General features: G+C 45.1%; 1 protein-coding gene across 5 annotated transcripts in view; it reads left to right on the top strand.

Moving 5' to 3' along the window:
• Positions 1-12,547, top strand: part of RGS7 (regulator of G protein signaling 7) — a 128,635-nt gene that overhangs the window by 65,274 nt on the left and 50,814 nt on the right. For all 5 annotated transcript variants that reach the window (XM_036355097.1, XM_036355101.1, XM_036355100.1 and 2 more), the window contains exon 3: positions 2,004-2,100. In XM_036355097.1, the coding sequence (XP_036210990.1) occupies positions 2,004-2,100 (97 nt within the window). The remainder of the gene's footprint in view (positions 1-2,003; positions 2,101-12,547) is intronic.

Genomic DNA, 12,547 nt, shown 5'->3' on the forward strand with positions numbered 1-12,547 from the left:
GAGAATAGCTCATTAGCTTGCCTAGATAAAGGATTGCTTTTGCAAAGAGGATTTCATCTCAATTCAATTCAATATTGGGATCCACTAATGAACTTCAAGAGGCAAATTCATCAAGCAAATATGAGAGCAGAAACATTTTCATTTTGTCAAAAACGGATGCAATCTCATTTCCCCTTTCTTCTAAATATTATTTTTTTTCATCGTTTTCATAGTCCTTGCTTAGATGCAGAAATTATTCTTCCTGACATGTCTTCTAGTCAAACCCCCTATCTTTCAGAGGCCAGCACACACTCCATCTCCTGCAGGAAATCTAAGCTGGTCCGTGGGCATCTTTGTCTGCTCTGCGACGGGCAATTTATTCCTCCAATAAATGCCTGGCATTTGACCACAGCTGTCTTTGCCAACTGGGTTATAAAGGAAAGCGTCTGTGGCATTCTAGTATAGTGATGAGGGAAGACTCTGACGATGATGATGATGATATGACGGCAGTGATGATGATGAGAGCATTATGGCAAGTATTTAATGAGCATTGTTCCATTAATTATCACCTGTAGTAAGATGCACAGTATTATTATTAACCCTCTGTTACAGGTGGAAGAAACGGAGTCTTAGAGCAATAGCGTAACTGATCCATTTCATTCTGTTTGCACTGATGTTACAGCGCGCTGACAGTTGCAAACTGATAGATTAGTAAAAGGCCCTGTTCAGTTTTATCCACTCATCTCTCTGTCTCCGGTTGGGAGATAGATAGATAGATAGATAGATAGATAGATAGATAGATAGATGATAGATAGATAGATGATAGATAGGTAGATAGATGATAGGTAGATAGATGATAGAGAGATAGATGATAGATGAGATAGATAGATAGATAGATAGATAGATAGATAGATAGATAGATGATAGATAGGTAGGTAGATGATAGATAGATAAATGATAGGTAGATGATAGATAGATGATAGATAGATAGATCTATTGCTCGTATCTAGGTAATGGGTAATATACATCCTCTTTTGAGATACTGGAATCTTTTGGACTTAAATTGTCCCAAAGAGCCCTAGCCAGCTTGGCTCAGTGGATAGAGCGTCAGCCTGCAGACTGAAGGGTCCCAGGTTCGATTCCGGCCAAGGGCACATGCCTGGGTTGTGGGCTCGATCCCCAGTGGGGGGCGTGCAGGAGGCAGCCAATCAATGGTTCTCTCTCATCGATGTTTCTCTCTCTCTCTCCTTCTCTCTTCCTTTCTGAAATGAATAAAGAAATACATTTAAAAAATGCTTATTTAAAAAATAAATAAATTGTCCCAAAGAATTTGATCATTGATTAGAGTTACTTTTTATAGCCCCTCATCCCCGTTGCTGCCCAGCTTGCTCTGTGAGCTGGTCTGCTTTGAACATTCTCCTCATCCAATTGGCTATTGCTAATAGTGAGAAAGCAGGTAACCCAGTGAGTAAAAACCATGCTTGATAGGAACGTCGTCGGAGTGAACGCGTAAGGGAATGTCAGTAAATGCAGGAGATGCGTTTTTATACGTGCCCTTGGGACTGATTTTAGCTTTTAGAAACTAGATTTTTTTTCGTCTGCCTTTGCCTCCAGAGGAAACCCTAACGGTGGCTTTCAGGGCTTCTGTTTTCCTTCTCAATGAGTTCAGGAGAGATAATAACATTAATGAAGTGTGCATTTTGCTATGACAGTGGTTTCTGACAGTTACAGAAATAAGCACTTTTATCTCAACCTTTCCAAGCAGAGCATGCACAGCTAGGAGAGCGGCATTATTCACAACGCCTCTTGGTAGGTTAATGGAGCCTGAAACGGCCACTCTCCCTGCTGTTTTCTCCATCATTTTTAACCAAACTTAAAGTATTAATGTCTCGGAGTCTGGCAAGGTAAGAGTATCCCATTATTCTTCGTTGAGCACGACGGATGTACAACATTGTTATGAAAACTGGTTTTTATGAAAAATTCAACTTCTGAAAGGTTTTAATTCTTTTGTCATTGTCATTTAGATGGAGGACGTCATAGCACGCATGCAAGATGAAAAAAACGGAATTCCCATTCGCACTGTCAAAAGCTTCCTTTCCAAGATCCCTAGCGTCTTCTCTGGTAAGTTTGCCTCCGTACGGCTCTGTGTCGTCCGGGTCTTCCCCAGAACTACTTACAATCTCGTCTAGCTTTTCACTCTGGAAACTCTCAAACTCATGACTTATCGCTACTGAGAAAATGCTAACGCCGTATTTCACATCCTGTTGGACACTTGAGATGATGATAAAACCAAACAAAGAAGCAAAAATCATGCCCTATGCTTAGTTGCAAAGACATAGTGAACAAAGGCGCAAGGACAGAAAACAATCTCAAAATAAAGATGTATGGGGCATACGTGATGTCAACTGTATATAGGAGTTAGGAGAGTGAAAAAAAAAATCAATTGCGGGGGAGTCAGGAGAATGTTTGTGAAGATCAGGGATGAGCTGAGTTTCAAAAATGAGCCCGGCCTGTGTGGCTCAGTGGTTGAGCATCAGCCTATGAGCCAGGAGGTCACGGTTCGATTCCCAGTCAGGGCACATGCCCGGGGTTCTGCGCTCAATCCCCAGTAGGGGGCGTGCAGGAGGCAGCTGAGCAATGATGCTTTCTCATCATTGATGTTTCTATCTCTATTTCTCTTTCTCCCTTCATCTCTGAAATCAATGAAAATATATTTAAAACAAAAACAAAATCTTTAACAAGACTCCCTACCCGACGGTCACACTAGCCTCATGGTATGTTCCCTCTTGCTTTCTCGGTCCTCGCCACAGAGGCCACTGTTCATTTCTGATACTTCACTCCGCTCTCCGTTGCCATGGCCACCTGCCACCCCAGAGCTGTTTCTTCTGTCTGGAAGGCTTCCTCCCCTTTGCTGGGGGGCGGGGTTCCTCCATTCCCTTTGCTCAGCTTAGACCTACTCATCTCAGGGCTCCCCCAGTTTCCTTCCTTAAATACACTCATCCAGCCTCAGGTAGCACCTCCAGGAATACCCACCGCCACCACCTCACGCCCTGCAGATTCACCGAAAACGAGACACGTGTATTGGCATGCCACCCCGTGATTCTTCAGGGCGTGTGGGGTGTTCTCCTATCCCGGACAGTCAGCATTGGGATGATTCTAGATCCTGGTGAAGCAGGCCTTCCCCTGTTGGATGCATTTCCTGTCTTTCAGTGGATTGACCGGGAGCTGGCTGTGTTCCCCATGTCGCCACAGCAGGCAGTGAGCCGGAATTCTCTCTTCGGTTCCCTGTGAACGGTGTCGGTTTTCATTAAAATTGAATATGCCACGGAGATCAGACAGGACTGCCGGTGGCAGCTATCAAAGGAAACGGGCTGATGAGCGTTTCTGAAGGTTGAACTTTTAGGGCGTGAATTCTCCGGAGCCAGAGGGGCTGGTGCGCGCTCCTAATCGCTCAGCGCCGTCAGTGGGGAAAATGGTCAGAAATGAGGAGGGAGTCCGGCGGGCCCTTCCTCTGGTTCACGCAGAGCTCGTTTCTGGTTTTTATTATTGGTTTGAAACGGTGCTCTGTTCCGAGAATGTAGGTGATTATGGAGTTGAATCTCTTGGCTCCTGTTCTTTTGCAGCTTCAAACGATTCCTCACTGACTCGGTCCTCAGTTAGGAGGAGCAGAATTTGTGGTCTCTGTGAGGCAGTGTTGTTCTCAGCCATGAAACCCGACGGGTACATATGAACTTAAAAAATCAAGTTGCCTTGCCCTAACCGGTTTGGCTCAGTGGATAGAGCATCAGCCTGCGGACTCAAAGGTCCCAGGTTCGATTCTTGTCAAGGGCATGTACCTTGGTTGTGGGCACATCCGCAGTGGGGAGTGTGCAGGAGGCAGCCGATCGATGTTTCTCTCTCATCGATATTTCTAACTCTCTATCCCTTTCCCTTCCTCTCTGTAAAAAATCAATAAAATATATTTTTTTAAAAATCAAGTTGCCTTGAGTCCTGGCCAGTTTTCTCAGTGGTTAGAGCGTTGGGCCTCAGACTAAAGGGTCTCGGGTTCGATTCTGGGTCAAGAGCATGTGCCTTGGTTGCAAGCTCGATCCCTGCCCTGGTCGGGGTACGTGAGGGAGGCAACCAATCAATGTGTCTTTCTCACATCGATGTTTCTCTCTCTGTCTCTTCCCCTCCCTTCCACTCTCTCCAGGATTACCAAAACAAAACAAAAAATCAAGTTGCCTTTAAATGTAATAATTCACGCGTGTCCTTTATTTCTCTAAGGGTCGTATAGATAGTTCTCAGTGTCATGGAGAGATGATCTATGTAGATTTAACCTTATCTTGTGGGTCGAGGCACAGGTAAGGAGGGAACGGGGCAAGCTTGGTGACGTGAGCTGGGCCAACGCAAGTTTTAATAGCTACGTAGTTTGCATCTAAATGTTTTTGAGAACGCTTTCAAGATGCCCTATATGACTTAAAACTGATTATTTTTGGAGTCAGTGTTGAGACAGTAAGAATAAGGAAGGTGGAATAGATTTCCTTGGGAGACTCTAAGACTGGGTACTTCTGAGATGCTTTAAGAATCTAAGACACTTCTTTTTACTGTGAAATATTTGCTGTCTACCCTTGGGATGGCTATCCTGGATCTGACAGAAATTCAGAGAGAGACAGATTGCTTTTTAAAAACAATTCTCAAATCTCTGGGCAGAAATGGTGCTTCGAATATGTTGTTTGTGTGCCATCCCAAAGAAAACTCAAGAATGCAGAAGGGAAATGTATGAACAGTTCCTAGGAGAAAAAAGTGCCTTGACTATACTGGCAGTTCTTCAAGTCCAGTTCTGAAACAAATAAATTCAGGGGCAAAACAAGAAATGTTATCTAGATCGGCAAGAGACGTGAACATTTGCCACAAAGAAAGAAAAAAAAGTCTTATTATATTTTTGGTCATCTGTTCCACCTCTCTGGTAAAATGACAGGGCGACTGGCGTCGAGTAACTGCACAGTCCACCCAGCTGGGAACACGAGAGGCTGAGCCGCCACATAATCCAATAGATAATTTAATTTGTCTCTGCTGTGACAGTCTTCACCCCTCTCCGTTGTCATCCTTTCTTTTTTTTTGTAAAATAGCAACACGCATGATTAGAAGCAGCAAAGAACTCCCAGGCACCGGTCCTAGGTCATGACCTTACTAATGGCTAAATGCTACTGAGAGATGAGACGCTTAGCTGTTCCGCGGGCTCTGGCTGCATTGGTCGAGAAATGATTTACTTTCAAACGCGGCTGAATCAGTTCGATCTGACCAAGCTCTGACTCATTTTGTGGCCACCAGAATGCTAGGCGAAACGGCAGGATTTCAGGGATTTTATTTTCAGCGTTAGCTTTCTTTACCGCCATGTGGACTGGGCCCAGAAACGCTTTTCTCTTTCATGGGAACTGTAGATGCCGGTCTGCTGCGTGCAATGCTTTCGTAGCATCTGAATTTGCTACTTTATTTATTTTTAAAAAATATATTTTATTGATTTTTTACAGAGAGGGATAGAGAGTTAGAAACATCGATGAGAGAAAAACATCAATCAGCTGCCTCCTGCACACCCCCTACTGGGGATGTGCCCGCGACCAAGGTACATGCCCTTGACAAGAATCGAACCTGGGACCCTTCAGTCTGCAGGCCGACGCTCTATCCACTGAGCCAAACTGGTTAGGGCTATTTTTTATTTTTATTTTCATTTATTTCAGAGAGAAAGGGGGAAGCAGAGAGAGATAGAAACATCAATGGTGAAAGAGAATCATTGATTGGCTGCCTCCTGCACCGCCCCTACTGGGGGTGGGAGATGGAGCCTGCAACCCAGGAATGTGTCCTGACAGGGAATCAAATGAATGACCTTCTGGTTCATGGGTCAATTGATGCTCAACCTCTGAGCCACGCCGGCCGGGCCATTCCCGTCTTTGTGCTTCCCAGCACTGTGTTCTTCTTCATGGGATTTATTTCACGTGGTCGTTTGTCCTCAGTGGACACGTGACACGATTCTTACCAAAGGCCGTGCACATCTGGAGAAGAAAAGAAATGGCGCATTTCAGTGTGTAGCCCCTGTGGTGCGTGCAGTGTCCGGCACATACAGACATCAGCCAGTGTTAACGACTTCTCTTAGGACAGCTGATGGCACGGACATTCGATTACACCCACGGCACATCTCACTTCTCAGCGTCTCGGCAGTGGAAAGAGCACACGTCTCATTATTTGCTCTGTCGGCATCCGGCGCTGCACGATGCTTTTATCTCTGCGGGGAGCACTGAAAAGATGGCAGCTCTGCTCCGTTGGCGATTACTAGCTTCGATGGGCCGCGGAGTGGAGCACCAGGAAATTGAACGCAATTTTCCAATTTCTCCAGAGTCCAAACACACTCTCCGTTTAAGTTTTGTTATCTGGTTTACGCATCGGCTCGCAAAGATAGACTCACCCCTGTGTGCCCTGCAGCACTGTTTGTGGGGACCGTGGCAACAACCAAAGTGTCCTTCGATAGAGGATTGGACGAAGAAGCGGTGGTACATATGCACTAGGAACTGCTCCTCACTCCAAGAGAAGATGCAACGCTGCCATTTGCAAAAACATGGATGGATCTTGAGAATATCGTGCTAAGCGAGAAGAGTCAGGCAGAACAAGCTAAGAACCATCTGATCTCACTTATATGTAGGATATAAAACTGAAACTCATAGACACAGGCAGTAGTGTGGTGGCTACCAGAGGGAAGAGGGGGTGGGGGAGGGTAGTAAGAGGTAAAGGGGGCCAAATATATGGGTGATGGAAGATGATTTGACTTTTGGTGGTGGGCACACATTGCAATATACGGAGCATGTATCATTGAAATGTACACTGAAAGCAATTTTATTAATATCACCCAACAAATTTAATTTTAAAAAGTTGATTTTTTTTTTAGAACACTGGACATCCCCAAAATGAATGTAAATATTTTTCAAAGTCTATCTGAAATAGTGAAGAGGGTATATACAGGTTGGAAAGAGACCTGGATTTCAGTTTTACTTCTCATGATGCAAAGGAAAACAGGAAATCTATATATATAAAAGCCTAATATGCTAAGTGTGTGACCGATAGGTCAACCGTTTGGTTGACTGGTCGACCAGGCTCTATGATGTGCACTGACCTCCAGGGGGCAGACACTCTGACTGGTAGGTTAGCTTGCTGCTGGGGTCCGGCCAATCCGGACTGGGAGAGATGGGCTGGACATGCCCTGGAACCTCCCACAGTCCTTCCCTGGCCGGTTGGCCCTGATCGGCCCCGATCGCTGGCCAGGCCGAGGGACCCCCCACCCATGCACGAATTCGTGCACTGGGCCTCTAGTGTTAAATAACAGCTCGGGCTCTGGCGTATAAATGAACATGAATGTGTTTGGGTCTAACAACTACTGACATTTATTGAACGCTTACAATGTGCTTGGCATTCAACAAATACTAGTTCTTCAGATATATTATTTTACATGTTAGTGTTCCTACAAAGATAAGTACAATTCAGAGAAGTTAAATAACCAGGTGATACTGTTAGTAAGCAGTAGAGGTGACATTTGAATCTAGGTAAATCTAGATTCCATAATCCGATTCAATAATCTGATTTTATAAAATCACAAAGAAGCACAGGTCACTGAAATACACATATGAATATATTATATATCATATAGATGCCTATTGTATGATATAACCTATCATACTATGATTCCATAAAATCCTTCCTTGTTTCATTCTGCATTTAGCATGAACAATGCCCCTTTCTTTACAGAGAAATCAGTCTAGTAAGAATGTTCTCAAGGTGACATGGGTAGGAACCAAGTGTCTATTTTTGTTTTAGGGACTTGGTTACTTTATTATTATTATTATTATTTTAATTTTCACCCGAGGATATTTTCCATTGATTTTTTTAGAGAGAGTGGAAGAGAGAGGGAGAGACAGAGAGAAACATCGATGTGGGAGAAACCCATCATTTGGTTGCCCCCTGCACGCACCCCAACCCGGGTCCTGGCCAAGGAGGAGCCTGCAGCCGAGGTCAGTGCCCTTGACCGTAATCGAACCTGGGACCCTTGGGTCCGCAGGCCAACACTCTATCCACTGAGCCACACCAACTAGGGCGGGACTTAGGTTACTTTATAAGCCTGGCCGGGGGGGTGGGGGGGAGGGTGTTCATTCACCTGTGCACACCGGTGCGTATCCAGTGGGAAAGGCCGCGTTTATTGAGGCAATACTTGCAGACGAGGAGGAGAAGGGAACGGCAGGCTGAGCTGCCCTGAAGGGCACCGGTGCAGCGGAAGGGAACAGGACAAAACCCGGATGAACGTGGACAGAACAGTGGCTAAAAGGCTCAGAGAAAGAACTGTGCAGGCAAAAGTGGGGCGATATCGGGTGCAGCTCCGCCAGGCAGCGCGTTGTGATGTGTTTGCTGGAAGAGGGTCTGACCTTCACTTTGTGGAAAAAGCAACATCTGCGAGGCATCGTGGAGTGGAGCGCAGTAGAGGGGGGTCTGCCGCCCCGAGTGCGCTGGACACCCCTCCATTTCTGATCAGCACAGGGCATATCTGTATCCCAATGAGCCATCCCCCCACGCCCTTTTTCATTTATTCTTTGGTTCGGATTTCTACGAACTTGGATCATCTGCATAACTGCTTGGCCGGTTTCCATGGAAACAGTTGAGCTTTCTGTGTAAATATAAGATTTTGTCCTAACTCCCCTTTGTCACATTTTGGCACAAAGAAAATAATTTAGTTGTTGTTTTTCAATTTCTTCTTTGAGACATTTTCTTATGGGAATCATGCACAAAATTGGTTTTTGGTTTTTTTTTTTCTGAGCCTGTCCCATTTCCCTCCTGTAAATAGTACTCTACAGAGAAAGGAAGAGAGTTGATTTAAGATGCTCGGCCCAGCCCGGCTTGTGTGGCTCAGTGGTTGAGCATCAACCTATGAACCAGGAGGTCACGGTTGGATTCCAGGTCAAGGGCACATGCCCGGGTTGCTGTCTCCATCCCCAGTTCGGGGTGTGCAGGAGGCAGCCGATCCATGATTCTCTCTCATCATGGATGTTTCTATCTTCCTTCCTCTCTGAAATCAATAAAAATATATATTTTTAAAATAAACGATTAATGAGTTATAGGTATGACATTTTTTGGTTTTTAAAGCTTTTTGATACCAGACCCTATGTTCCTCTTCGCCGGAGCCCTCAAGAATCCAAAAGGGAAGTAAAAATAGAATGAACATTTTCTTTAAAAACTTAAAGAACCATCCTTCTTTGGACGAGAGCAAGGAGGTTTCCTTTAATGTTTGACTTTTCTCCGCTCCTGGGTTTGGCAGCATCCGGAAGCACAAATCTTATTGAAGTCATTCCTGGCTGAAAGCATTTCTGATCAAACACCGGGAAGCTAAAAATAAGTATTCTACCCGGTCTCCAACGGTGATAGGATATTTCTCTGAACCTTTCTGATCCGGTGGCCTGCTAGCAAGAGGGCTGGAGTCATTGAAACAACGGCTGTAGAGCAGGCGAGTCCCCAGGTCCCTCGCCAATCCATGCAACTCCTAGTGGAGTCACTGAGTTTATTCTCTGGAAACCCTGGGAAGCTCCTGGTTGGAGAATTCCAGGCAGAAAAAGCTACTAAGTGCAAGGCTATATTATTGAACTTGGGGCCTTGTCCACCTTTCCAGGGCCCTGACAGTCACCTGCACACTTCCTGGCTGAGACCTGAGGGCCTTCGCTTCTGGAGAAAGTCACTGAGTCCAGAGCAATGACCTTCCCCTACCAGTATCTGTTTCATCCTAAAGGGATTATCCTATATAACAAAAGCCTAATATGCTAAGTGTCCGGTCGTCCATTCAACCAATCAAAGCATAATATGCTAATGATATGCTAAGGCCACTCAACCTCTCGCTATGATGTGCACTGACCACCAGGGGGCAGATGGTCTGACTGGCAGGTTAGCTTGCTGCTGGGGTCTGGCAGATCGGGACTGAACAAGATGGGCCAGACACGCCCTGGAGCCCTCCCGCAGTCCCTCCCTGGCTGGCCAACCTCCCGCGTCCCTCCCTGGCCCTGATTGTGCACCAGTGGGGTCCCTCGGCCTGGCCTGAACCCTCTCGCAATCCGGGACCCCTTGGGGATGTCGGAGAGCCAGTTTCGGCCCAATCCTGCAGGCCACGAATTCGTGCACCGGGCCTCTAGTCTATTAATACTAAGCTCAAGAAAAACTGGAGGTTAAAAGAAGGGAATAGGATGGGTGCCCCTCACCTCCTACATGAGCACTGCTCCATGCTCTCTGAATCATTTTCGATCAATAACATAGATGGTTGTGAATTGATCCCTCATTGTGCTAGTTGTAATTATATTGCCCCTTGTTCGGTCTATTTAACATTACTCTACTGGCTTCCTCGCTTCTCCATATGGCCTCAATAGATTCTACCTGAATAAAAAAACAACCCAGAACTCATTTTGCCACTCGGGGCATGATGTTACAAACAAGTGCTAATTACAAAACGACTTGTGTTCTGTTACGTAACTGGCACACTTTGACAGCAGGGAGTATAGTGTTGGTATTTTTAAAGCTGTTTATTGTGTGTTGTTGTTGATGTTGTGTATTGAGGGGAGCTAGTGACTGTCTCCTGACTGTCATCCAAGGGACCCTGTGAGCTGTAATTTACAGGCACAGGGGCAATAGCTTTGTCACAGCCTGTCCCTTCGCACGTCTCCCCGCCTTCTGCTTTCTTCAGCGCTTGGTACCTGAAGAGAGATTTTTTTTCTGCCCATCCCTGCCCGTGATACTGGATAGTTCCTCTGGCAACAGTCACATGGCTCCAATACAGATCTCAAGATGCTTTTCAAACTCACACAATGGGTTGACATTTTAAAGTCCTTTGGGGAAATACAAGCGTGTGCGTCGGGATCATTTTTCACACGTGTGCCGGCTAACCGAAGAAAAGAATAGGTTGAAGGTGCCGAAATGGTAACCGAGGGCGACCTGACACAGTATTCGAGTTTACATCTCTCTTCCATTTGCGGTCTTTGGTTTTCTCGATCCGTGAAAAGTGTGATGGTGCGTTTATCCTTATCAGCAAACATCAGGTAAAGGGGCAAGCTTGATGAGTCTCTAGATCAGCGGTTCTCAACCTGTGGGTCGCGACCCCTCTGGCGGTCGAACGGCCCTTTCACAGGGGTCGCCTAAGACCATCCTGCATGTCAGATATTTACATGACAATTCATAACAGTAGCAACATGACAGTGATGACGTAGCAACGAAAATAATTGTATGGTTGGGTCACAACATGAGGAACTGTATTTAAAGGACAGAAGGTTGAGAACCACTGCTCTAGATGAACGGTTCCCAGGACAGATCTGTTATTATGATTCTTCATGAGAGAATTCTTTGGTTGAATAATTGTGGGATATAATATATGCCGTATCTTCTTTTTTGGAGTTCACACAAAAAATGCATTAGTATTTTTAAGGTTCTGAGAAGTTCTGAATAGTTTTTTTGTGTTTTTTTTTGAGGGAGAGAGAGAGAGAGAGAGAGAGAGAGAGAGAGAGAGAGAGAGAGAGAGAGAGAAACATCGATTTGCTATTCCACTCATTTATGCAGTCATTGGTTGATTCCTGTGTGTGCCATGACTGGGATTAAACTTGCAACACTCCAACTAACTGAGCCTCCTGGCCAGCGCAGGAATATCTTTTTTTTTTTAATATTTCTTAACCCAACACTTGTGAGCATATCTGACTATAAACTCCCCATCCTTTTTTTTTTTTAATTTTAATTTTTTTGCAGGCAACCTCAATTGCAGCAGCTTAGAAAGCGCTATGGAGATGCGTGTTCTAGATTAAGAATTCCCAGAGGTTTGGATTTAATGAACAAGTAAAATTAAATAATATATTAGGGGACTGTCATAGAGTCGCTAACTTTATTTTGCCAAAGAAAGACATAGAAAATACTGTAATCTGATATTACTCTAATTTATTAAAAGGAAGGACATTTTATTACCGAAAAAAATTTATAAGAGGCAATGCAAAATAAACTTTGGAAAAAGTAGATGTATTTAGCTTCATAAAAAAATGTCAACGTATCTTTTTTCTTTTTCTTGCTCCGTTTTGAACTGATGAGAATTTTGTCAGGAACATGTGACACTAGACATTGATGTTGCCTGTGGAACATTCTTTCCTCTTCCGTTAGGTATCAGAACCCCCACTTTTCTAGAAGGAGAATTCATTCAATGTGGTTTGTTTGGGGTGCTGTGGGGGCTCCCTGTGCTCCCTGGTCAAAGGGGTGGGGGTGTGACTAGGGCTGACCCAGCTGAGCCCACCATCCCCTGATCACAGCCTTCGGATGTCAGCTTCCACCTTTAGTACTTACTGTGTGGAGAGGATTTTTTTTTTTTTTAAAAAAGAGCAGTTTTGAAAGACTCTGGCTGCCCGCTGGCGTGGCTCAGTGGCTGAGCATCAACCTATGAACCAGGAGGTCACGGTTCGATTCCCGGTCAGGGCCCATGCCCTGTTGTCGGCTCGATCCCCAGTAGGGGGCGTGCAGGAGGCAGCCTATCCGTGATTCTCTC

Source organism: Myotis myotis, unplaced genomic scaffold, assembly GCF_014108235.1.
Source record: "Myotis myotis isolate mMyoMyo1 unplaced genomic scaffold, mMyoMyo1.p scaffold_m19_p_21, whole genome shotgun sequence".
Taxonomy (NCBI): Eukaryota; Metazoa; Chordata; class Mammalia; order Chiroptera; family Vespertilionidae; genus Myotis; species Myotis myotis.